This window comes from Nicotiana tabacum, chromosome 9 (genome assembly GCF_000715075.1).
Source record: "Nicotiana tabacum cultivar K326 chromosome 9, ASM71507v2, whole genome shotgun sequence".
Classification (NCBI taxonomy): domain Eukaryota; kingdom Viridiplantae; phylum Streptophyta; class Magnoliopsida; order Solanales; family Solanaceae; genus Nicotiana; species Nicotiana tabacum.
In genome coordinates, this window is record NC_134088.1 from 23,749,921 (window position 1) to 23,777,879 (window position 27,959).

The 27,959-nt window shown below is 36.7% G+C and overlaps 2 protein-coding genes across 2 annotated transcripts; both read left to right on the forward strand.

Moving 5' to 3' along the window:
- Nucleotides 1-1,395: 1,395 nt before the first annotated feature.
- LOC107822935 (uncharacterized) lies at nt 1,396-7,371 on the forward strand. Its single transcript, XM_016649523.2, has 3 exons — nt 1,396-2,130; nt 6,569-6,701; nt 7,115-7,371. The coding sequence occupies exons 1-2, from the start codon at nt 1,602-1,604 to the stop codon at nt 6,667-6,669; spliced, it is 630 nt and encodes a 209-aa protein (XP_016505009.1). The 5' UTR covers nt 1,396-1,601; the 3' UTR covers nt 6,670-6,701; nt 7,115-7,371.
- Nucleotides 7,372-15,970: 8,599 nt separating this feature from the next.
- Nucleotides 15,971-27,101, forward strand: LOC107830606 (uncharacterized). The gene is made up of 5 exons (XM_075221531.1): nt 15,971-16,168; nt 20,383-20,594; nt 22,224-22,463; nt 26,024-26,175; nt 26,687-27,101. Exons 1-5 carry the CDS (start codon nt 16,061-16,063, stop codon nt 26,875-26,877), a joined length of 903 nt encoding a protein of 300 aa, XP_075077632.1. The 5' UTR covers nt 15,971-16,060; the 3' UTR covers nt 26,878-27,101.
- The last annotated feature ends 858 nt before the right edge of the window (nt 27,102-27,959 follow it).

Below are 27,959 nucleotides of genomic sequence, written 5' to 3' on the forward strand. Positions count from 1 at the left end.
TTTTCTTAATTTCAACTCTTTATGCAGTCCATTTAATATTACTTTTATTTTTTCTTCGTATTGAAAATTATGGAGTGGTAATGTATTGCCAATACGGAGCATTATTATAAAACTGATTTTATTAAACATTCCTACATATTTTTAATAAGAATTTAATAGACAAATTTTATTAATTTTAAAATTTTAAATATTAAAAATTAGCATAGAAGGTATTGTAGTCCAAAAAATAGGTTATTGCAGTTATGTCCTTTCCCTATGAGTTATTCCGTTTAATATTTTAGTGTTATTTTGATATATTAATATTGTATTTATGCTTTAATAATAATATATACTCTCTTTTTTCTAAATAAATTTGGACAATATAATACATTCTCAAATTAAATTAGTAATAAGACATTATAATACGTTTTCAAATTAAATTAGTAATAGAAATTCTTAAGGAGTATATCCTAAAAGTAATATGATTATATGACTAAAGATATTTACTTGTTCGATTTTATATGAATTAGATAGCCCGAAAGTAATTATACTAATAGGATTCCTAAAGGTAAACATGTTGGATTCCTAACGTGTAGTATTATGTCCTAAAACTAATAGGATTATAAGTTTAATATCTAGAATTCCGGTTATATACTTTTATTATGAGTTATTATGCTTAATATTATAAGGTTATTTTTGTAAACCGACATTGTATTCGTGCTTTTATAATAATATAGATAGATAGATAGATAGATAGATAGATTAGGCAAAAATGATTTTTTTTCCAATGGATATGGTTGGAATTCGTTGAAAACATATAAATGAGGCAATATACGAAATTTGAGCAAGATTGGAGGTGATTTAGATTGGTTTGATACCAACAATCGTAGTTAAAATCGAGTTTAAAAAATTCTTGCGCGACACACGTATCAAACATGTATCTCACACGTATATGTACATGGATATATACGTGATACACATTTGATACATATGTGACACACAGATAATACATAGTATGATATACATATCATCTTTTTCCATGTTCATATTCTACTTCGAATTTTCAATTCAAACCACCTCAAAACTCTACCAAATCATTTCAAAACTGAGATTCAAACTTCTTAAAATTTGATCCTTTTTTGGCTACAAATAGCTAATTGGCTAATATTAGTAATATCTTATAAACTGATCAATTTTTGTACTAATTTACTTATGAACGGACATAACTGGTAATTTTTCTTAAAATACTTGCAAAATAAATTATAAAGATAGATTCAAGCAAAAGAAAATTCTAAAAATAGACACTCAGTCACTCAACCCTCAAGATTCAAAGATAGTATAAACAAGTTAAATTAAACCGAGGAAGATTTATTTTTGCGAATAAAAAAAGAGGAACTTACATTATCCTAAATTCTTGAAGGAAAAAGAATAATAACCAAAAACAACACTACCAGCTCACCAGTCACCGATGAGACCCACCGCCCACGGCTGCCACCTCAACTGTCTCTCGCCCTATTTCCACCTGCCTAACAAGTAAACCAGTTACCTATTAATTCACTCCTCTTTCCTTTCATCTGTACCAAATCCTTTCTCCAATTCCTACCAAAAATTTCCTTTCCCAAATGGCTCGTCTTCTCTCTAATAATTCCCAAATCCAAACCCTAACCCGAACTTTAACCCGACCCAAATTCGCCCCACCTCTTCCCCTCACTCTCCGTCACCGTTCAAACTCCAACCGGTCCGGCGACGGCGATGGTTCCGGCGAAGGCGAACCACCTCACCCTCAGTTAATCGAGATCGATCTTGATTCCTCCTCTATCGGATCGGAAGGCGGAATAAGGAAGTTAGAAGAGGTGATCCATTCGGTTATCGTGAGACGTTCCGCACCTGATTGGCTCCCTTTTTTGCCTGGATACTCTTACTGGGTCCCACCTCTTCCTAATCAACCGTTTGTGAAAGTAGGAGGAGGTATACATGGTCATAGAGGAGGAGGAGGAGGTGATTTTGATCCTCATAGGATTGTTGAGGTTGTCGGGAAGCTTGCTTCTGTGAGGAGTCATTTTGGTTCGTCTTCGTTGTTGTTGTCGGAGGATGAAACGGCGTGCGTGTCAAGGGTTCGTGGTTGGCCCTCTTCTTCCTTTTTTACTGGAGGTATACATATGTTTAAAAAGGAGGAAGCTTTAAATGTTTAAATTTTTTGTTTTTAATTCAAATACTTTTAATTATATAATATTTGCATAATATTGGCATGACATGAGTTTAAATGGAGTAACGGGTCAGTGAGGATTCATATAGCGATCCCTAACTTGTTTGGGACTGAGGCATTGAGGCGTAGTAGTTGTTTCTTTTTGGTGGGACAAATGAGAGGTAACGTTTTTGTGTTTTAGTTGATTATGTTTTAATTATTTAGTTTTTGCATAATACTGGCATGACATAGTTTAAATGAAGTAATATGGTCCATGAGGATTCACATAGCCAACCCCAAACTTGGTTGGGACTGACTCTTAATTGTTGTTGTTGTTTCTTTTTGGGAGAACAATTGAGAAGTAAAAACAATTGTCTAGTTTTTTAGACCATATGGCTTAGTTCAAGTGGCGAACGTTGAGGGACTTGTAACTTAGGTCGCAAGGTTCGAGCCCATGCAATGCGAACTAATCCTGGTAATTTAAGTGGGAATGGTAGATAAGCAGACCCATCTTCCCAAGTTTCGAAGAATGCGGTCGGTCCTATGGGTTGGCCCCAGACAGATTTCTCAGTCATTAAAAAAAAATTCTTGTTTTTAGCTCACAGTGGTAGTGTAGAGACTGAAAATAAATTAGCGATTTGAGGTATTATCGCCAATATAAATGCTAGTAAGACCTATTTTTTTGGAATTGATTGCTTAAGGCATATCTTGCTGACTATGTAAGTGTAGGTGGTCCCTAGCTTACACAAAGGAAGGAGACTTGCGGAAAGTTAACCGCCAAGCTAAAAATAGTCTAGTTATAATTCCTACAAAGGATACCGTAGAATCATATAACTAGTGTCTTAGTCTTTTATTTCACATCGGATAAATGTCTTGCAGTTCCAAAACCAACCACACCACAGGTTTGCACATGGTCTAGAGTCAAATGGGATATCCCAGTAATAAGTAGAATCTTAATGCAACATCCCAAACTCAGTTGAAATATTTGATACTACGGGTGTGTTTGGTATGAAGGAAAATGTTTTCCATGGAAAATGAGTGGTTTTATCACTTATTTTTCCTTGTTTGGTTGGTAAGTGGAAAACTTTTTTCGAAAAATATTGTCTAGTGTTTGGTTAGAGATTAAAAATATGTTTTTAGGAAAATATTTTTTTATGCTACTCTCCTCATTCACTTCCCCAAAGTCCCCATGTTTCCTTGCTCCCCCCCAAATACCCAACGTTTCATGACTCTATTTCAAACCACTACATTCTTTCTGAAAGATCTCACTGGTGGCCAACCCATTGTGCCCTGCAATAATACAAAAATTCAAAACATATTTTTTAGAAATTAATTGTATAAAAATTACATTTAGTATTGGGAAATAAAAGAAAAGGGATTACATCAATTTCTGTTTTAGTCAGAACTGCTCATATGACAAAAACACAAATGTATACGTCATATAGTCAAACCATTTTGTTTTCTTTCTTAAAAAAAAAGAAGAAATTTCTATACACACTAGTATTAAATATGGAGAAAAAATGGCTAAAATTTTACTATTTTTTTTTACTGATTAAATTCTGTTTAGCCAAGGTATATGATAGTAATACTCATTAATTAACAATGGAGCTAGAGGCCTATAGTTGAACTTGTTTGCAGTGAAAATTAAAAGTGTGTGACAGAAAATGCATTTCTGGATATTCCTCAATGTACCACTATCCACGAGACAACGTTAAAATCATGAAAATATAAAAGAAAATACTATTAATAATATTTTTATTTAAGGGTGGGGTGGGGTGGGATGGGAGCGGGGTGGGTTGGCTGGGATGGGGAATAGGTGGGGAAGTTTGTAAAAGAGTTTTGAAAAATGTTTTCCCTTCTCTTAATAGAAAAAACATTTTCCTTCAATTGGAGGAAAATGAGTTGATGAGGAAAATATTTTTCCAAAATATTTAAGCCAACCAAACATGGAAAAATTTAAAAACATTTTCGGAAAATGTTTTCCTTTCATACCAATTCGGGTATGAAGCTGCTTAGCCATACTATGAAAGTCTGGGTGAGGGTGATAGAGCTAAGAGTGAGGAGAAGTGTGTCTATTTTCGAGAACCAGTTCGGATTTATGCCGGGGCATTCGACTACAAAAGTCATCCACCTTGTTAGGAGATTGATGGAGCAGTATAGGCCCATAGGGAGAGAAAAAAGGACTTGCATATGGTGTTCATCGACTTAGAAAAGGCGTACGATAACGTTCTGTGGGAGGTTTTGTGGAGATGTTTGGAGGCTAAAGGTGTACCGGTTGCCTACGTTAGGTTGATTAAGGACATGTATGATAGAGTAAAGACCCGAGTGAGGATAGCGGGTGGGGACTCGAACCATTTTCCGGTTATGATGGGGTTGCATCAGGGGTCGGCACTCAACCCTTTTTTATTTGCTCTGGTGATGGACGTACTGACGCGCCACATCCAAGGGGAGGTGCTGTGGTGCATGCTATTTGCAGATGATATTGTATTGATTAACGAGACGCGAGACTGTGTGAACGCGCAATTAGAGGTATGGAGGCAGACCCTGGAATCTAAAGGTTTCAAGTTTAGCAGGACCAAGACAAAATACTTGGAGTGTAAGTTCAGTGGTGAGACTCAAGGAGGGGAAGGGGAGGTGAGGCTGGACTCGCAGGTCATCCCTAGGAGGGGGAGTTTTAAGTACCTTGGGTTTATTATTCATGGGGATGAGAAGATTGATAAAGATGTCTCCTATCGTATTGGGGCGGGATGGATGAAATGGAGACTCGCTTCCGGTGTTTTGTGTGACAAGAAGGTGCCACCAAAACTTAAGGGTAAGTTCTACAGAGTGGTGGTCAGACCAACGATGTTGTATGGGGCTGAGTGTTGCCAGTCAAGATCGCTCATGTCCAGAAGATGAAGATAACAGAGATGATGATGTTGTTAGATAGGATCAGAAATGAGGTTATTCGCGATAAGGTGGGTGTGGCTCCTAATGAGGACAAGATGCGGGAAACGCGGTTTAGGTAGTTTGGTCATGTGAGTAGGAGGAGCACAAACGCCCAGATGAGGAGGTGTGAGAGGTTGACATTGGAGGGCCTACGGAGAGGTAGAGGTAGGCTAAAGAAGAGGTATGACGAGGTGATTAGGCAAGACATGGTGTAGCTTCAGTTGACCGAGGACATGACCCTTGATAGGAAGGTATGAAGGTCGAGGATTAGGATAGTAGAGTAAGTAGTCTAGAGTGTTCATAACATTAGTATTGGCACGCAGTCTTGCTTTCTGTTGATAGTAGGTTTTTATGACTAACCGTTGTTTTCTTTCATTGTTGATCACCTTACTGTCTTGTTGTTTTTATTTTGCTTTATATGGTTTTTTGGTACTGTCCCTTTTTGTCTATATTTTTATTAATGTGGTGCTTATGCTTTCATGAGCCGAGGGTCTATTGGAAACAACCTCTCTATCCTCACAAGGTAGGGGTAAGGTATGCGTACACACTACCCTCCCCAGACCCGATGGTGTAGGATAATACTGGGTATGTTGTTGTTTTCCTTCGTACCAAACACACCTTACAAGGATAAACTTTCTCTAGAGCTGTACGGAAAGCATAAATACCCCAAGGCGAAGAGGTTAAACCAAAATTTTGAAGTAGGTCTAAAAGCACCTCTATTTGCCGAGGAATATAGGATGTTAAGTCCACAATAGGGTATTTATGAGCCATAGTTGCATGATTGTTACAAGATTCCATCGGAATTATTCTGGGTGTCTTCCAGTTTTTAGGTTTAATGAACCACTTTGTTATGTGGTTAGGGTTGAAGGTGGCTTTAGCTTCTGTTCCCTTTGAGTGTTTAAACCTCATGCCTCTAACTCCTACAGGCATTGAATTCTGATCCTCTTAAGATTATTTTTTAACAGACTTGAATTCTCAGCTGGTGGTTCAGGTGATCACCTTGTTTTGATGGAAAGATTTCAGCTTTGTTTCTTTGGCACTTTGCTCATTAGGTGTAGTATCTAGAAATGGTGTTTAACTTAATTGGCTAATTTAATACTAACAACTTTGAACTTAACTAGTACTCATAAAAAAGAAGTTTAGAAGTAGTACACAAGGAGTTAGTCTTCTTCAGTTTGGTTGGTACATTGCATTAGTTAACACATTGGAGGAACTATTTTCTTCTAGCAAGCCTATTTCAAGTTATATGTTTTAAGTAGGTTGATCTCTAGTGAAGATGGAGAAGTAGTGGAGTTCTAACAAAATCTTACATGAGTGACTTCTCTTGATGCTTAGTTAAATTTGTCTCTGGCTACATTAACGGATCAGAGTTGCTGCTCCACCTAGAAATACAACAGCGAACCTTTGTACCAGCTCTATGGTATATTTGTAATAGCAGCTTTGACAATAATATTAGCATTTCTTCCCTACTTGCAGGAAGTGCACCCACATTCCCAGTCCCAGTGCAGGTGGTCGAAGTGGAGGTAAAGCTTGAGGACAACTCAGATTATGACTCTAAATCAGAGGATGAAGGCTAAATGACCTGTCATCCATAGAGTGAGCTGTCATAGTAAGTTGTTTATCAACCTTTGCATTTTGTGATCTGCTTTGGCTTCGACCTTCCTGTTCCATCTGGAGGGATCTACTTTTAATTCTTGGTTTGAGTCATTTAGTCTCAATCCTATTTTTATCTCTACGACTTCTTTTACATCTCATGAAATTCCATTTTTAAGCCAGAGCCAGGTCAGGCATTTCTTGGTCGTCCTTGTGATTTGGGCGATAGTTTTATGAGGTCTCTTTCCTTATATTGAGGGGGTGAATGGATAGTGGAAAATCTATCAAAAGGGTTTTGGGGTTGGGAAACTTGAACTGGTTAGAAAACTACTGGCAAGCTTTTTATGTTACAACTTAAACAAGATATGTGATTAATACAATTTGGTTTATGTGCATTTCTTTGATTGTCTACATTGTTGAATTTTGCAGGCTTAGTAACCTTGTAAATTCTTTGAAAACCTGGAAAACATAAGAAGCTGCTTACCTAAGAAATGGCATGCAAAAGTTACACGGATCGGAGTTTGGGGTCGAAGCTCTTTCATCCGCCCCCGCCCCGCCCTCTTGTTCGATGTAATGACTCAGTGCTCAGCCTAGCTAGAAAATATCTTGTATTTATGGTGTTTGAACTGTATGATCTGGAAAAATAATCAGCCTATTAAGTTTAATGCTGTTTGCTTTTGGTCTAATGTGTGTTGCAAGGCTTTTAACCAGTTGTCAGCGATATCAACGTCTCAGCTGTTCCATTGGCTGGCTTGTCATCTACTATGTTCAACATTACGCCCCTTAAGAAATGTATTTAATACTACTAAATTAATAGATTTTATATAAGAGTGTTTGCTTAAACTACTTTCTTTTTCCGTCTCTAAACATTTTACGTAATTGACACTTCACTAAATGATCAGTAAAGATACATTTATTTAGTAAAGAGAGCGATAAATGACTTCTTGCTTTTAATAGAAAATTAGTACTGTATTAGAGTAATTTCTTTAGAGGTGGATCATGTCTGGCGGTACATTTGAGCTACTTATCACACTCAGGTGAAAGTATATGCCAATACACTTTAGGTAAAATGGCCTCCGAGCCACTTAAACTTGCACCCAATTGTCAATCCGGTAAATGAACTTAAAAGTTTTCCATTTGAACACTTTAACTTAATTATTATCACATTAATAAACCACTTTGACCATTGATCATACTTATGTGGCAATGACATAGCTGATGTGGCCGAGGTACGTGCAAATCACGCTTGTAAGACGCGTAACTATGCGAGTTTTCATTTTAAAAAAAACTAAAACTATAAACAATAAAGAAACAAAGGAAATGTTTCTGTTCCTTTCCCCCATTAACGTCGTTCCCTTCACCTCCCCTAATTCCCCTTTAATTTCTCTTCTTCTTCCTTTTCACGATTAATTTTCTTTTTCTTATGATAAAAATTTTGTGCAACTTTTTGATTTTTCGGGGATTGTGATTTTGATTGGTTTTAGTAGTTAAAGATGAAAAAGTGATGATTATCAAAGGTGGTTTTTGATGAGGTCACTGGTGAATTTTTTTCGGGGAGAATTGATTGTGCTTCTCTTAGTTGCAGATTTGGATGTTGAGGTTTTGAGAGTTGAATTCTATCGGAATTTCCATATATCTTATGCAACTCTCCAATTTTTTTCGCTCCCACGATCCTAGCAGGTATAGCGAATAGGAATAGAAAGAAAAAAAAGTTAAAATATTAAGAAATTGGTGTTTTTTTTATTGATTTGGAAGTTTTAGAATGAAGAAGGATGAAGTTCATAGTTGATTTGAGGGATTTTAGAGTAGATGATTATGATGTCTATGGTGGATGAAACATATGGTGATGGTGGGGCTGCCATGGTGCAGAGGAAGAGAAAGTTTTTTTTTAATTTTTTTTAAAATAAATTGGTGAAAAAAGACTGAGACCTGTAAATTACACTTGTCAAACAATAATAGGTTAAGAATATAACGTGTCAATTGTGTCATAGCGATTGAGGAACACGCTCAGCTAGAGGTGTTTATTAGTACTCATTCCGTCAAGTATAAGTATTCAAATGAGAAACTTCTAAGTTTATTTACCGGGTTGATAATTAGGTACAAATTTAGGTGGCCCAGAGGCTATTTTGCCTACTCTTTATTGTAGGTTTGAACATATGTAAGTTATGACAATCTTGATCTTGAACCGCAGTTTGATTTTTGAGGCAAACAAGCAAAAATAGCGCGACCTTGGTTTAAATAAACTATATTTTTTGTTAGTGTACGTAAACAATGAAAAGCTATATTTGCGTATTGCTTGAGACTTTTTTTTCTCTATACAACAACAATAAACCTAGTGAATTCTAATATGTGGGGTATGGGAAGAGTAGGGTGTATGCGGACCTTACCCCGACTCTGGGAGGGCATAGAAGTTGTTTTCGTTAGACCCTAGACTAAAGAAAAGATGAAACGAAACAGTGGCAACAAGCAATAACAACAACAAGATATTAAGAAAATCGAAACGAAAGATAACAATCAAACAATAGGTAATGATGGCAACCTAAGAATATAAAGATACCATACTAACATTAAAACTACCGGTACGAGAGAGAAAAAGTTAAAAGGTCTACTACCTATTAACCTTCTACTCTAATTCTCGACCTCGACGCCCTCCCATCAAGAGTCATGTCCTCGGTAAGCTTAAATTATGCCATGTCCTGTCTAATCACCTCTCCCCAATACTTCTTTGGCCTACCTCTACCTCTCCTCATGTCCACTAAGGTCAACCTCTCACATCTCCTAACTGAGGCATTTGTGCTTCTCTTCTTTACATGTCCGAACCATCTCAGCCTCGCCTCCCGCATCCTAGACTCCATGGGGGCCACTCCTACCTTTTCTCGGATATCTCATTCCTGATATTATATTACGTGGTATGCCCGCACATCAATCTCAACATCCTTATTTCAGCTACTTTCATCTTCTGGCATGAGAATTCTTGACTGGCCAACACTCTACCCCATACAACATAGTCGGTCTGACCACCACTTTGTAGAACTTACCTTTAAGTGTTAGTGGCACATTCTTGTTACACATGACACCAGATGCAAGCCTTCATTTCATCCACCCTACTTCGATACGATGTGTGACATCCTCATCAATCTCACCCATTTTCTTGTACTACTAACCTAAGGTACTTGAAACTTTCTCTTTTGGGGATGACTTGTGCATCAAGCTTCACATCCATATCCGCTACCTGGGTGCTGCTAAACTTGCACTCCAAATATTCTGTCTTAGTCATGCTTAACTTGAAACCTTTAGACTTTAGGGTATGTCTCCAAACCTCCAACCTCTTATTAAAAGCACCTCGCATCTCGTCAATCAGAACTATGTCATCTGAAATAACATACACCATGACACCTCCCCTTTAATGTGTCTTGTCAGTGCATCTATCGTCAAGGAAAATAAAAACGGGCTAATGGTTGACCGTTGGTGCTAGGGGTGTCAATGGTCTGGTTTGGCTCGTTATTTTATAAAATTTATACCATACCAATTTTTCGGTTATTCTGTTATATATAACCAAAATTAAAATTCTCGAAACCGTCTCAATCATGTCGGTTTCGGTTAATTTTCGGTATTTCTTTTTAAATGTCATGTAAAATTCACTAGTAGAAGTATAATATAACATACGTACTTTTATATGACTTAGCAAAACTCTCTAGATATTTTTACTGTTTAAAGGGTGATGAATTAAGAAAACATAAAAGATGGTTAGAGTATAGATCCATCAATTATTCTACAGTAGCGTAAAGAAACTAAGTAAAGACAAAGAAAATATAATCACACGAGTGGAAAGAAATTAATCAAGCTAGGACTCAAGAATAAAGGCTATAGAAGATTAAATATTCAAAAAGATAAATCTAAATCATATGAAAGGAAACATATTCAATATATTGTAGTTTGTTACTCATAATAGCTAGAATTCCTTGTATCTTGCTAGTGAATGTGCTGAAAATAATTTAGTTTCAATAAGAGTAGCATAATAGGTTTGATAATTAAGATTTTAATTTTAATTACTTGTTGGCTTGTAACCGTTTTCATAGTTCCAAAGTCCAAAAATTTTTTAATGCAAACTTAACATATAAATATATTTTTCACATGTGGATTTATTCGGTGCAGTTTGATATTTTTTGATTCATTTTCATAAAATAAAAGCCTACCCTAATTATCGGTGTGATTATAGATTTATATAAAAGTTATAGTTTTATTAAAAGAGATCTAAAAATTGGTTTGGTACGGTACGGTTCGGTAGATTTAGTCAATTTTTAAATATCCATTGACACCCAACCTGGTGCAACCCCATCACAACTAAAAAATACGGAAAGTGTTCTGGGTCTCCTCCCACTATCCTTACTCGGATCTTAGCTTCATCATACATGTCCTTAATTTCCCTAATGTAGACTACATGCATACCTCTAGCCTCCAAACATCTCCATAGAGCCTCTCTTGGGACTTTGTCGTATATTTTCTCCAAATCAATGAACACCATATACAAGTCCTTTTTCATCTTCCTATATTGCTCCATCAATCTCCTAACAAGGTGAACGTCTTCCGTAGTCGAACGGCCCGGCATGAATCCGAACTGGCTATCGAAAATAGACACATCATTACTTCTATCACCATCTCCCAATCTTTCATAGTATGACTTAGCAGCTTGATACTCCTATAGTTGTTGCAATTTTGGATATTTCCACTGTTCTTGTATAACAGAATCATCATATTCCACCTCCATTCTTTGGGCATTTTGTAAGTCCTAAAAATAACGTTAAACATCTAAGCGAGCCACTCCAAGCCTGTTCTACTCGCATTCTTCTAGGATTCCACAGGGATTTCGTCTAGCCCGATCGCTATACGCATAATCATCTTACGCATAGCCCACTAAATCTCCTCGACTCTTATGCGCCTACAATACCCAAAATTTTGACGACTCTCAGAGTGATATAAATCATCCAGCACGATGTTCATATTCCCCTCTTCATTCAAGAGTTAATGAAAGTATGTCTGACATCTTCGCCTAATCTGTGCCTCTTCCAGCAAAACTCTGTTTTCCTCGTCTTTGATGCATTCACTTGATCCAAGTCACAGTCCTTCTTTTCTCTAATCTTGGCTAGCTTGTACAACTTCTTGTCCCTACCTTTGATCCTATGTTCCTCATACAAACGTCCAAATATTGCAGTCTTAGCCGCGGTAGCCGCTAACTTCGCCTCCTTCTTAGCCTTCATGTACCACTCCATATTCGTCTTATTCTCCTCCTCGTCTACACTCTTCACTAGCTTCAAATAAGCCGTTCTTTTGGCTTCCACTTTTTCACTTTTTCAAAAACGTCTTTGGACCTTTTCACTCTACCACCAGTCCCCTTTGTGGCTGCCAGAGTAACCCATCGAGACCCGCTATCATGGTCCACAAAATACTCCCGTACCCATTGTTCCTCTTGGCCCCTAGAGCCAACAACGTCTCACCCAACTCCCAAGCTTTGTCCTTGGTCAAGGCTCCCCATCTGATCCTAGGTTGACCGTACAATACAATCCTCTTATTCCTCTTCCTCTTCCTCATGATCTCTAAGTTCATAACCAATAGTCTATGCTGGGTTTTGAGATTCTCACGCGGATAACCTTGCAATATGTACAAAGACCTCTATCACACTTTGTAAAGAGTAGATAATCAATCTGGGTCTTGGCCGCCGTATTCTAAAGGGTGACCAAGTGCTCATTCTTCTTTGGAAAACACGTGTCAGCGATCACCAAATCAAAAGCTTTAACAAACTCCAACATTGAAGTTCTTCCTTCGTTTCTATCACCAAAATCGAAGCCGCCATGCACACCATCATAACCCCTAGAAGTAGTCTCGATGTAGCCATTGAAATCCCCTCATATTGTTAGCTTCTCGGTGTGTGGAATGCCACGCACCAACCGGTTTAAATTCACACAGAAAACGTCTTTTAACATCCTCGTCCAATCCCACTTAGGGCGTGTAAGCACTAATTATGTTTAAAGTAGACCCTCTCACAACTATCTTAATAGCCACCAACCTGTTATTCACCCTCCTAATATCTACCACTAGCTGTATGAGTTTCCTATCAACCAGGATGCTTATTCCGTTCTTGCCTCTTACCCCTTTTGAGTACCACATCTTATACCCGTCTACGTCCCGAGCCCTCGTTCCCGCCCATCTAGTCTCTTGGACATAAGCTATATTGATCTTTCTCTTCTGGAGTATCTTCGCTAACTCTATAAATTTCTCCGTCAAAGTCCCTATATTCGAGGACCCAACTCTCAACCTAGAGGCTCTCCTACCGCCCTTGCCCCCCTACGGCTACCGACATGTCTGAGGACATGACCTTACTCTATCAAAACTCACCACAAATATACATTAAAAGATGCTAATATAGTACTACCACTTACAAAAGCAAGGACTTAAATTAAAAGAACAGCGATTAAAACTTACAACTTAATGCACTAATTACAAGTACGACTAAGAAAGTTCAGATGAGCACATGTTTGATGCAACTATTATACTTTAGCTAGCCGGAGTGCCAAAACTAGCTACAAATATATAGGAAGGCAAGTTGAACCAAATACGGGGTCGAAAACAAACAAATACTATAGCGCGAGACAAATAAATACCAAAGCAAGAAACGATAGAACCTGGATTGTAAGGGGTAGGTCGTCGAAATTCTTGATGCATTAATGGTGCTTAATCACGTAATTTATCTTGCTACAAAATAACTTCTGACCTTATATATACTTATTTTTTGTTTGACACTAAAATTACATAATTTAAAACTACGTAAAATTCTACTGACACTGAGTTTTTAACAAAACAAGAATCATAGGCAAATAATGAAAGTTATTGAGGTTTTAGAATTGCTAACTTAGCCTTTGGCTATTTAAAATTTTAAACCCTCAATCACATCTAGCTAATTAAAGGATCAAATTTTTACTTAAAATGGTCTCCAACTTTCCCCCAACTTTTTTAATAGCTTGAGTAGTTAAAATTCATATCACGTAAGATCTATTAAGGTAAAAGAGATGAATAATCTCATCTATCTACCATGTTCCTTAGTGGTTCTCTTTTAAAAACAAAATAAGAAAAAATGCAGAAAAGGAGAAATTGAGGAGAAAAAAGGAGAAACTTTAAGACCATCTTCGACCCAACACCAATTTTGACACCAAACGCCACTTTGGTGTAAGATTTGGTGTTTTAATACTCCAACCCAACACCATTTCTTATACCATTTTGGTGTGTGAATAGTGTTACACCAAATTTGGTGCAACACTATTCATCAACATCATCACTATTCATCATTATTTTATTATTATCTTTTATTATATAACACTTTTAATTTAACATATTATAAATTTTGTAATTACTTATTGTTTTATGTAATATCTTTATAATATTAATTTTATATTTTAATTTTGGTGTATAATTTTTATAAATTAATTTTTGTATATTTTATTTTTATATAAAATTGTAAGTTAATTTTATTATAAGTTATAATTGTATAAAATTATATAACCATCAAAAAAATAAAAATTGCAAATCTGAAATATAATATGTTGTTAATAAATAACACAATATTCATTGATTATCATAAAAATAAATATTTAATACAGTAGCGACTGACATAGATTAAAATTGAAAATACATTAAGTAACATAATGGGATGAGAAAAATTACAACAATAATCTAGTACTCTGGAAGGCCGCTTCCAGATCCGTCAATATTATTAAAATATTGAGTGTATGAGGCAGAGGATTGTTATAGTTGTGACTGTTGAAATTGTTGACTTCTTTTATCCATTATTTGTTTTTGTTTTTGTCGAATAAATTCACGAATATTTGGATCATCAATAGAATCTAAATTCAACAATAATTTTTTTTCTTCTTTAAATTCTTTTAGTTTCAAAGCTCTATCTTTTATCTCCATATCTCGCTGCCTGTCTGCACTTGACAATTTGCCAATAATTTAACAAGCCGATTGTTTTCTTATTGGACCATTTTCATAGCCGATGAAAAACCTTTATCGATTTTTCTCTTCAATTTTGCTTTCTTTACCCCAATAGATCGTTGTGGTGATGTGGAATCACCTGCAATATCCTCATTCAAATATAGTGAAAATGATGATAAGTTAGGAGATGATATTAGAGGTGATCAGGAGTAGGAGTCTCAGACTCCGATGAAATATAAGAAGAGCCTTTGTTTTCTAATCTTGCTAAAGGTATTGCTCCTCCCGCCCATTATGTTATTCAAGTAAAAGAATATGATGTGGGTTATTATTTAGCTGGCGGTATATATCCAAAATGGTCTACTATTGTGCAAACTATTAGTGAGCCACGCTCTCAAAAGAAGAAATTTTTCGCGATGAAACAAGAATCATGTCGAAAAGATGTTGAACGTGCATTCAGAGTTTTGCAATCTCGTTTTGCAATTATTGCAGGGCCGTCACATTTTTGGAGAAAAGAAGTGCTCCATGTTATATTAACTACATGTATTATACTGCACAACATGATAATCAAGGATGAACGTGATCTTAATGCACCAATTCAAGATGCTTCGGAAGGTCCAACTCTAATAGTAGAAATGGTAATAGATGAAAATTATCGATTTGAATAATTTTTAGCTCGGCACAAAAAAATTAAGGACAAAGATACTCATTTTGCACTTCGTAATGTATTAATAGAGCATTTATGAGAGCAACATACTAATCTTGTAAGTTGAATATTTATGTAAAAATTAAACTAAATTTTACCATAATATAATATTTATTTAATTATATCTTATCAATGATTTCATTTTTATTTGAATTATATATTAATATGTATAATGTATAATATTTGCTTATAATTTATATTATTTAAAAATTAAAGGTATAAAATATTTTTATATTAAATGATTATATAAGAAAGAAATATGAATTATATAGGATAAATAAATAAAAAAGAAAAAAGAAAGGGTTTGTTTTATAAAGAAAATAATATAATATAGAATAGGGAGAAGAATATAAAAGAAATATTTTTTTTTGGTGTAAAAAATAGTTTAATGGGCTAGAGTTAATTTGCACCATTTTGGTGTAAAAAAATGGTGCTAAGGGTTGGAGATGCGTGAAGGCCAAACTTAAATAAAGTCATATTTGTCTAAAATTCTTTGGACCAACTCCAAACAGGCTTTGATGATTCACCTAATAAATCAACGTGGCAAATTTCCATTGGTAAAGACAGTGAAATAATACGCAGCTGAAATAAAGACCAAACTCAGAAAAACAATAAAAAAGAGTAAACTCTGATCTTCAAAGAACGAGAGAAGCCAAAAAAGGAAAATAGAGAAAAGCTTCAATTCAATGGCGGAAGAACTTGAAAATCACACCTCAACCTCTCAGCAACAATCATCTTCTTCTGCTTCCTCTTATCAAAAATCACCACAAGAACCGCTCAACAAACAAACCCAGGTACCCATTTTTTCTCTTATTAAAGATTGATTTTTTATTTTTATTTTTATTGTTTTTGGTGAATTCACGAATGAATTTTGTTTAAAATATTCTGTTTGGTGTGTTTGGTTTCAGTTTGATTTGAATGTTTTTGTGCTGATTTACCCATTTTAATATTTTTATTTTATTTTATATTTTTGAATTAGATGTGTTAATTGTGATGAGTGTGGAGCAATATTTTATCTTTTTGGTCGGAGATTCTGCTAGGGTATGTTAAAATTGATGTTAATGTTTGACTTGATTTGGCTTAAAAAGTCCTTGTATACCAGATGTATCTACGTTCCAAAAAAGTCCATAAATTGGTTTTGATTGTAGAATCTATATTATCCGTTTGAGTTGATGGAGGTTTAGCTTTTTGGCATTCTTTTGCCTGTGAATTTCGTGAATTTGTTCAGCTTTATTATTGTAGCTGATTTAAAGATTCTGATATAGGCCAAACGAGTAAGTAGAAAAATGTTTGCTATTTGAAGGTTAAAAGAGTTAAGCTTTTGGGTTGCCTTGGTACAAGATAATCATAATTATCAGAGATCCCAGCTTATATTTTGTACTTTTTTGTTTTGTTCTTTATTTTTTTTTGGGGGGGGGGGGGTTACAGTAAAATCATGGCTGAACCCTCTTCTAGAGCCAATAGCCACGCTTTCCTACTTTCCTCTCCTAATGACTTGAAATCCTAACTTTTACGTCCAAAGTGGAGTGCTTGTGGGCCACAGGAACAACCTCACTTGTCATTTTCCGGGCTTAAATATTTGGAGTTCTGTATTTTTCAAGTGTCGAACACTAATCTCTATTGTATGCATCCCTTACGCACCTGTCTTTGAGTGTTCCGTTGTACACAAACCTTGCGCTGTGGATGTGAGCAATAGTGAAGAGAAGTACAGTGTCTTGGAAGTTATTTGTCTTGAATAAACATAATGAAGCTCTCGATTTGCTTGCTTTTCACGTCATTATCAAGCATCCAACATCTCTATTTGTAAAACCATCAACTGCGGGATGAACATTGGTATGCATCAATGTCATGCTTACACTTCTCGGAGAATGTTATTCGTAAATCTACATGGACTTGCTAAACATGTGCTGAATCACTAGAACAAAGGGTGGGTGGGTGGGGGTGGGTGGGTGAGGATCCTATTAACTTTACGGAGCCACTAAATGCTATTCCCTCCATTCTATTTGATGTGATGCCCTTTGATTGGGCATGGAGTTTAAGAAAGAAAGGAATATTTTTGAAACTTGTGGTTTAAAACAAGCCATAGATATTTATGTGACTATAATCATCTCATTCAGGGCACAATGAAAAGTTTAAAGTTAATTTTTTTCTAAATATAGAAAGGTATTATTCTTTTTGGAAAAAAGTAAATAAGAAAGTGCATCATTTAAATTGGGATAGAGGGAGTATAATCCTATGGTTTTGGGAGGCTAAATTGCAGATTGAAATGTAGATTTTTGGAAAATGTCTATCTAATGTTCAGTCATTTTTGGTTTTCTTAAGGTTTAATAGGAAAATAGATACTCGTACTTCCACATTATTTTGTTGCTGACCCCAACACTAAATCGCAGATTAAATGTAGACTTTGTTTCTGATCTTTAACACTAAATTGCGGGTTAAATGTAGATTTTTTGAATTGTCTATCTAATGTTGAGCCTTTCTTAGTTTTCATAAGATTTAATAGGAAAATAGATACTCGTAGTTGCATGGACTTTTTTCCTGGCCCCTCAACTGCACGAGTTTTCATCCAGACACCTGAACATATTCAAACTTGTGTTTAAAACACCTCCGACCATCCATGTTCCTGACTTGCTTGATGTGGATGACACATCTCTCTTTCTTCCTTTAAATAAACTTTATTAATTTAATTTTTATATGAAAAAACCCATTGAAGTGGCTAAAAGAGGATTTCCCAAAAGCTTGCTGAAGTGGACAATTCATCCGGTAAGAGTTTCGCTGGATACAATCACCATTACATCTGGACTCTTCACCCATTAAATCTCTCTCCCATTTCCTTCCCTGTAATGCCGCCCCATTCCCTGAAAAAGAACTCAGGCAGTTCCCCCAAACCTTCTCCATTGCCACGGTATAAACCCACCAGACCCACCAACTTATATCCACCATCCTCACGGCCAAAGATTGCCCTTCCTCACGTTTTTTGCGCCATTCTTCTTCACCAAGAGGAAACACCAGCAATACCCCCCTCAATTAGAGCCTCTCACGTCCAGCAACGTCAAAGTAAGTGGGATGGGAAGAGGAACCAGGAAGGGGGAGGGAAAAGGACTCAAACCGCATTCACTTCTTTAGTTTCAACTTGTGATCATCTGGATGAACATTAGTGTCGGCTTTTTCATGGATCGACAGAGCTAGGAGATTCCTTTGGCTGGACCTCTCTATTATGCAAATCTATGAGTTTCATACGCCCTGCAATTATGATGGTTAGGAAGGTGCAAGCACAAGAGTCGCTGCCATTTGGATTTTTCATCAGTGTGTCCAGTGTTAGAGATCAGACAACGGACTAAATTGGTCACAGAAATTGGAAGTTTTTGATAATAAGAAGGGAGAACATTCTTTGAAGTTTAGCTGCTGAAATCCATTTTGGTGATTATTTCTACTTCCAAATCGGAGGAATCTGTTGGCAACGAAAGGGATGAGGAAGAGATGTAGGAGGTGATGGAGCAGAGAGGTCACGTAGTAGCGGTGAAGGAATATTTAGGGAATGGATTTGTGTGCATGTGAAGGGAGGGTGTGGGGAGAGGGGAGGGGGGTGGGGTGCAAGAAAAAAGAAGAGAATGGGGTAGTGGAGGAGAAATTCTGTTTAAGAATAAATTTTTAACTTTAACTTTTGTTAGTTTTCTTTTCATTATTTTCTTATTTTAATCTTTTTTTTTAAAATCAAAATCACTACCATATCACTCTCTTCATATGCTTGCAATTTTCAAGCATTTCTTCCAACTCAGCCAAATCGACGCCACATAAGCTTGGTCAACGCTCGGAGGTGTTTAAAACATTTGTTTTGATCAAGTTGAAGTGTTTGGTTGAGAACTCGTGAAGTTGAGGGGTCGGCAACAGAGTTTAGTGCAAGTACGAGTGTCTGTTTGCTTATTAAGCCATTTCTAATGTATTGATGCAATGATTACTGTTTATGCCTCATATACAAGGGTGGGATCGCATTTGGAATATGTTTCTTTTTTGTGTTTGCACCCTTTATTATAGCCATGATGTAGTATGTAATCAGAGAATGGTTATCAGTTTCATTTGGATACAACAAATGATATATTTTGCGATATTACTTTAACTAAAGAAAAGTAAAACTGATGATATTTTTGCAATATTGCACAGGGGGTAGAAGGAAATTTCAGAACAGCCTGATACTGATTGGGATTTAAGAACCAAGAAATAGCTCATTTAGCATTGCACATCCTGCTTAACTCACGTTTTGTTTATTTTTGTTTGGACTTCTCTTTTAGATATGTTTAATCATATTAAATAAGATAGAATTAGATAAGTTAATTATTAATCAAAAAAAGAAGAAGAAGATAGAATTAGATAAGTTTACCCAAATTGCTTGTGGCATTTTTCATTTTGGTTTAAAACATGAGTATCCTATTAACTTGGTTCCTCAATTTATCAAATTAAAAGTTCTCCTTATGCAACTTATTTTTTCCCACGGGTACTTTGGAAAAGACTAGAAAATATAAAATCTTTCATAAGCAACATGGCTTAAATCTATCATGAGAAGAAACTCCTTATCCAACCTGCGGACCATAAGAATCCCCCCTTTAGAGTAAGATTTGTCATTAAATCCTACCTTCTCCTTATCTGGTTACTTTCTGGCATGTTTCAAATCAAGATTAATGGAGTGGTAATTTGGAAGAATAACTTGGAAAGACGATTCTCCGTTATGAACTTGATTGCACCTCTTACGACAATCCCTGAATTTGGCAGGATTATGAATCTTTGTCCATGTCTAACAGTACCGTCATGTCATTGTCTTTATTAGGCCCTTTAATGTCAGAGGCCAGCCTTTTGGTAGGCAAATGCCTTTGCAACTTTGAGAGTCGGGACATTTTGCGACCACAGACTTTTTCCTTTTCCTTGGATTTATTTATTGCTTGGCTTCTTATGAAAGAAAATCCTTGCTTGCATTTGAGAAGTTATTCGCTAATTATTTTATCTGTTTTTGTAGCTCCCATCATTTCATGGTTCACCCTTATTAAATTATCAGATGCTCCAATCCATGTATCCTACACAGCTTCCCGGAGCTTTCAATACACAGCCAATCCAGGAGGAGTTGAACCGTGGACCAGGCCTTTATGCTGTACCTATTGTCCCTTTTATGGGACAATATGGAGGGTTTCCACCAAACACTCTAATCCCATTCACTTACTCTGTACCAACGTAAGTGTCCCTGGGACTTCAGATCTAGCTTCTTCTGTTGTATAAGTTGTCTTCGTCGTCATCATCTTGCATAGCCTCTGTAATTGGCATGGCTGACTTTCCTTCTAAAACAACACAGGAATTAAACTGTCTAGTCTTAGAGGATCCATATGTTTCTTTATTTTCCATTGTTTCATTGAATTAATGGCATCATATTCAGTTAGATTAATGTATCTGCCTAGTATAACACAGGTTCTATATTTGATGTAGCAAGAATTTCTGATTTCTGCACAGTATTTAACAATGTTTTTAGTCAAAGCTAAAGTTTTTTATTCAGGTGTAACATGTCAGGTTTTTACTAGATTTTCGTTCTCTATTCAAGAGTAACAACATGTCAGGCTTTCGCAAAATTCTCTAGACATTAGTAAAAGTGTGTTTTAACCATTTTTGTCCATTGCATGAATAAGTGTCATTGCACGGGCAGATTAACACTTCTGGCTACACAACGGAAGTTTGGTAACTGAAGTTGCCGAAGCCTAGATTACTCTCTCCTTAAAAATAATCCAAGAATAGGAAATTAATAATAAAAAGAATGAGAATAATGACAAGAAGGGATGAAGCGGGATGAAGCTTACCTGTCACAGTCCATTTAAGTCGGAATGAGGATAATGTAGTATATCGTGGTAAACCCCTATAAAGGATGTGCATTTGTTATGAGCTCTGTGTCCATGCAATATACTGAAAATATACCTTCCAAGATTTTCTTTACACTAGAAATGTTTGACACCCCTTTGGCTTGTGAATTTATTGAGAAATTGAAGCCAAACTTGCATATCTGACTCCTCACTGACCATGTCGTTCCATTTAAGTGCTTCTCAGATAGTTCTCTTAAATTGTGGAAAGTTATGTTAGATAGCCTTAGCAGGCAAGTAATCTTGGGATCTAGTTAACTTTTTGGATCATATGTGGTGGGGAGGGAGAAAGATCGTGAATCTGATTTATTTATTTGAATCAAAGAACTTCACTTTTTTAATGATGAGATATGTGGCATTATATCATCATTAAGGTAAACTCCAGAATCGATCGCACATTGATAGGGAGCCTAATATGGAAACATACTGTGCTGGACAGAATTTATGTAGCTCTAGTGCCTTTTCCTGTACATGCTTAGCGCCTTTTTGGGTGCTGATTACTTATAATACTAATTTTTATTTTACCTGATCAAAAAAATAAAACGATGTTATTACGCTAATTTCTTTTTCCATTCACCCTTCAGTGTTCGTGTCTCTTAGTTGTATCTGATTATGGTTTTCATTATTACATGTAATGCTTGAAAATATACAGTGGTTTGTTACCATTGCTGTAAATATCATCTACTTAAATGCCATTAGCCTAGAATACTAGGGATGAAGCAATACAAACTTCTCGTGCACGTGGCAACTAATAGTTATATATCCAATTAATTACATGCCATGTATTAATGTCTTTGTTCCCTTACTTTGCATCTCTAGTCTGACAAAACATGAAGCCCTGATGTTGAGTACTTAAACGGGAAGTATTGGAATTTGTGATCTTAAGTTTCTTAAGAAGGTTGCGTCCAATAAAACTCCTACTCCTTTCTAAAAGAAAAAGCATGGCTGCTCTTGACAGTGGACCTAGTACTCCAGAAAATGGGACTGTAGGTGAGGAGCAAGGTCAGATGGGACAGCAGCAGCAGCAGCAGCAACAGCCTGGACCACAACGACAAATAGTTGTCAGAAGATTTCAAATTGCATTTCAGCTAGATATTTTGCTTATTTTGAAGCTAGCTGCAGTGATATTTTTGTTCAATCAAGATGGATCGAGACAGAGGCTTGTTCTGCTTGTGTTCTTAGCTTCGCTTGTCTACCTGTAAGTATTTGTCGGTTATGATCACTTTTTTAATATCCTTCTCGATTATTTATTATTTTATTATAATAAACAATTTGGTCTTAGAAAGCTGTTGGGACCGTTGAGTTTTGTTTGGATGTGTCAAGTGCTGCGAACTGTAGAGAATATTGAACAACCAATTTGGGGATAAAATTACTATATATTTTTTCTGTTAACATAACCTATATGAATTAGAATGTGGATATCCTAAAAGATGACAATAAAGCTGGTCTTTTTCTTTGAAAAAAAGCAGCTAGTTGGCCCTATATTGGTTTCTTATTTGTATTGTTCTCCTAAAGAGCATTCAGATCTTCACTTGCTTTTATAGTCTATCGTATTCCTTCGTTTCCTTTCTTGGTCATAGCCTTTTGGTGTTTTTTGTGTCCTTCCGTTCTCTCTTAATGCCATTGTGGATTGCTAGAGTTCATTGTTCATTGTCTTGAAGGTGAGCCCTCTAGCTTTTCTCCCGATCATTTATGCTGGTTTACTGGCCCCATTGGATATGTCTGTACCACAAGTAACCAACTCGTTTAAGTGTCTTTAGTGCTATAATGCCTCCCCAATCTTGTATTTATTAGGGGTTTCTTTTAAGGATAAAATAATATAATGTTATGAGGGAATGTGACATTCCATGGGTTCTAGGGGGAGACTTTAACACTATTAGATTCCCGAAGGAGAGATTAGGGTGCAATTTGATTTCGAGGGCCATGGAGGAGTTTTCTGACTTCATCAATGATCAGTTTCTCATTGATCTTCCTCAGTCCGGGGAAAGGTTTACTTGGGCCAGTGCGGAGGATTCCAACTCAAGGTCTAGACTCGATAGATTTCTGATATCGCCCTCCTGGGATGAGCTGGTGCCGAATGTGTTGCAGATCCCTTTACCTAGGCTGACTTCGGATCATTTGCCTATCTTGCTAGATGGATGCAAAGGGAGGGGGATGCGTGCTCCCTTCCGGTTCGAGAACATGTGGTTGAAAGTGCCAGGATTTTGTGACAAAGTGAAAGAATGGTGGACCAGCTACGGGGTATCAGGGTCACCCTCATTCCGTCTGTTGAATAAACTCAAATTGCTCAAGGGAGATATTATTAGGTGGAATTAGGGCTGGCAAGTGGGTCGGTCCCAAATTAAACGGGCCAAGCGGGCCCGGGCCTAAACGGGATTTTTGTAGGGACCGGCCCGGGACCGGGACCAGGACCGTTTGGTCTCGGGCTAAACGGTCCCGGCCCGCGGGCTAAACGGGCTAAGTGGGCCCAACATATTTAAAAAAAAATAAAAATTAAATAGATATTAGGGACAAAAGGATGTTAAAAAAAATATCTAAGACAATGCTTTGTAAATTTTATTATAGAATTGTGACCTAAATTTTAATATTCAATATTTAATATCGAATATATATAGTATATAAGATGTATATATAGTATATCGATATAAGATGTATATATAGTATATATATATATAAGCTATATTCGATAAGCTATATATACATCTTATATACTATATATAAGATGTATATATAGTATAGTATATATATTAAATATATATATAGTATATATATAATATATATATATATATCGATATAAGATGTATATATAGTATATATATATAAGTAATAAGCTATATTCGATAAGCTATATATACATCTTATATACTATATATAAGATGTATATATATAGTATAGTATAGTATATATATTAAATGTATAAAAAGTTCGGGGTTAAAACAAAGTTGGGGGGGTTAAATGACTTTTTTATAAATAGCCAACGGCTATTTTTGACAGGCCAACAACTATAATTTTTTTTTTTTTAAAAACAAATAATATATTTTTTTAAAAAAAATATAGTCGTTGGGACCGTTTGGCCCGCTAAGGGACCGGTCCGGTCCCTGGCGGGCTAAATGGTCCCGGGCCTGGCGGGCCCAAATCATAGGACCGGCCCACTTGCCACCCTTAGGTGGAATAAGGAGGTCTTCGGGAGGGTGGAGGTCAAAATGAGGGAGTTTATGCATGAATTGGGGGAATTAGAGAGAGGGGAAGGGGCGAGGGAGCTAGATGAATTTGAGAAAGTGAGATTGGGGTAGGTTAAGAGTGAAATAGTCGAGTTAGCAATAGCTCAGGAGACTAGTTGGCGACAAAAATCAAGGGCGCTCTGGTTAAAGGAGGGAGATTCGAATACCAAGTTTTTCCACAGGGTTGCGGTTGCAAATCGAAGGAGAAACTTCATAGAGTTCTTAGTTGTAGATGGGGTGAGGATTGAGGGAGAGGAGGTAAAAGGGGCGATAGTGGGGTTTTATTAGAACTTATACAAAGAGGAAGTTAGTTGGAGGCCTACTTTGGGGGGAATAGAGTTCAACCACATAGGGGAGGGAGACAGTGAGTGGCTAGAAAGAGCTTTCGAGGAGGAAGAGGTGCGCGATGCTGTGTCGAGTTGGCATGTGGAGTAACATCATGAAGAAGTGGGAAGCTTTCTATGGCAACATCACTTACAGGGTGGGAGATGGAAGGAGAATCAGTTTTTGGAATCACAGGTGGTGTGGAGAGGCTACTCTGAGGTCTCTTTCCCCCACGTCTTCAGAGTTTCAAACCAGAAGGAATTGATGGTCTAACAAATTCGCAAGGAGCATGAAGGGGATAGTATGAGACCTCTCTTTTAGAAGGAACATGCAAGATTGGGAGATTGCAGAACTCCAAAATTTGTTGGCATTGCTATACGGGCAAGACATGCCCCATCCATCTTACGATTCTTGGAGATGGGGGTTGCGTGGCGATAGCTTGTTCACCGTAAAGTCCTTTTACCAGAGTATGTTGGTGAGAGAGGAGGCTATTTTTCCATACTCATTGATTTGGATTCCTAAGGCGTTCCACGAAGGTGTGCTTCTTTGCATGGCTAGCATCGAGGGGAGTGATCTTAACATCTGATAATCTGCGAAAGAGAGGAATTACACATGTTAGTTGGTGCTACATGTGTAAAAGCTCAGGGGAAGAAGTTGATCATCTTATGCTGCATTGCCCCGTGTCCTGGGGTTTGTGGAGGGCAATCCTGAATCTTTTTGGTGTTCAATGGGTGATGCCAAACACTGTAAAGGAAATGCTATATAGCTGGGCCGGTTTCCGTAGAAGAAGCAAGCAAAAGGCGTGGAAGTTCGCCCCGTTAGCTCTCATGTGGTTAGTCTGGGGAGAGAGAAATAGGAGAGTTTTTGAGGGGATTGAGTCTCCGTTTTCACATCTTAAGAATAGTCTTTTATCTTTGATCGCTTTTTGGTGCACACATATAGCCCCTACTTGTGTAGAAGATTGGGCGTCATTTGTAGAGAATCATGTTCTGATGTAAATTCTCTACTTTTTTGTATACTTCTTGTATGCGGGAGATTTTTCTCCCTTTTGATTAATACAATTTACCTTATCAAAAATAAATAAATAATGTTATGTATTTTAGTTGAATGAACGATGAAAGAGGGAAGACTTACTGTTATGTTTGTTGAAATACATGTAATTTATTTAATTTGTCATTGAGTCACGTCATATATTTCCTGTTGGTGATTGTAGATATCAAACTGGAGCTCTGGCACCTTTGGTACGGTGGCTTTCACAAGGAATGCAGAGGGCAGCTGCACCTCCCCAGCCACCTAGGCCAGCCGTCAGGGCAGATAATGTACCAGCTGCTGGAAGGCTAGGGAATGAGAATGTTGCAGCTGGAGGTACTTTCGTTCAACTCATGTCAATAAATAAATAAATGCATCTTAGGTGGTGTTCATGGGGACTGTGCCCTTGTTGTAATGCCCAGCACCATCTTGGTGCACCGCCCTGTACATGATTAAAACTTTACTCTATCAAAAGAAGGAAAAACACATTGTAAACTGGAGTACTGATCTGATGGATAACTGATGGTAATTTTGACGCATGGTACCTTTGTGTGTGTGTGGGTTAAGTGCATGTTACGGGTTCGAACCCTGGTGCAGAAAAAAGCTTGGTAATTAGGTGAAGAAGGGTAGAGGGATAGGTCCATTATCTCACGAGTTGCAAACTGTGTGACAGCTAGTCCTTGGGGATTTCTCGGTTGTTGGAATTCTTTTAATCCCTCTTTGTAAAATTAGTGTGTTGATTTATCATCTTCACTAGGAAATGTGCGCTTCGTGGATTGCTTCCAAACATAAGATCTACTGTGAGATACCGGAACTTCTCTAACTTTTGGTCATATTGTTGTGGCAGAGGGACAACTTGGAGGCGAGAATGAGAATCAACAAGGTAACGATGTAAACAGGGTAGGTGAGAACGAGCCTGCAGCGGAACCTGGTGCTGCTGATGGTGGCAATCGCTGGTGGGGTATTGCGAAGGAGATTCAACTGATTGTCTTTGGGTTCATCACTTCCCTTCTTCCAGGTTTTCACAACATTGATTAGACTGTACAGATCAAATAGCAAACAGAGGGATAAAGAGAACTTTCCTTGTTTCCAAAATTTACAATGGCCAGTTACTACTGCTCCATGTGTTTGAGAGGACTTCAAATGTATTACGTAGTAGATTTTTTCTCTTCATTTTGGTCATAAATCTGAATGTCATTCTTGCTTTTAATTTGATTGGCAAGGCTTTGTGTTTAAATTAATGGAAATGGTTGTTTAGTTCCCGTTTTATGTTTGTTTATAATTGCGGATTAAGTTGAGAAGAGAGAATTCTAATTGTGATGATTAAAGACATGAGAAAGTCATTTTCAGCATGAGAGATTACTTTTTTATGATAACTCATAAGAATAGTGAGATTATATTTTAATTGGTTTGAGGATTCCGACTCTCATTTTACAGTATCTTTGAGTTACGTGAATAAAGAAAGTATTGTCTAATTCTTGCGATTTTAATTATATGATGATTAGTTGTAGTATTATTTGCGGCTCCTAGATGAAAAAGGATTTAATTACATAAAAGTGGGTGAAGAAAGCCTACTGAGTATATATTATAGCTTTTATGAAGTCAGCTCTTTTTATTTTTCTCAAGGATTCACTGGTTTTATGAATTGGTTTCTCATACTTCTTTAAAATAAACTAAAACTCGGTGTAAGCCCTTTTGATACACTTCTTATCAGTCTTGGGTGGAGGGCTAGTCCACTATACCAGGTAAAGGAAATCACACTGTATAACCGCTCTCAAAATAATAGCCGCTCTTAAAATAATAGTCGAAAAATGTATATTTGTTGTATATATATACATTTTGTATGTTATGTACAAAAATTATACAAATTTTATACACTTTTCGGCTACCGAATATAAATAGTTTCTGGTGCGGGCTAAAAGTGATAAGACCCAAAGTCTTTGTTTAACAAAGCCTACTATTATCGCTTTTATGGAGTCTAACTCCTCTGATTTCCTCAATGATCCACTGAGTTTGTAATTTGGGTTCTTAGTTTTTTTGTTTCCTGTGAATGTTTGTTTTCTTGGTATGTGATCTCTCATTATTGAGTACCACTGGAAAATGACCTTGAATTCAAAGAA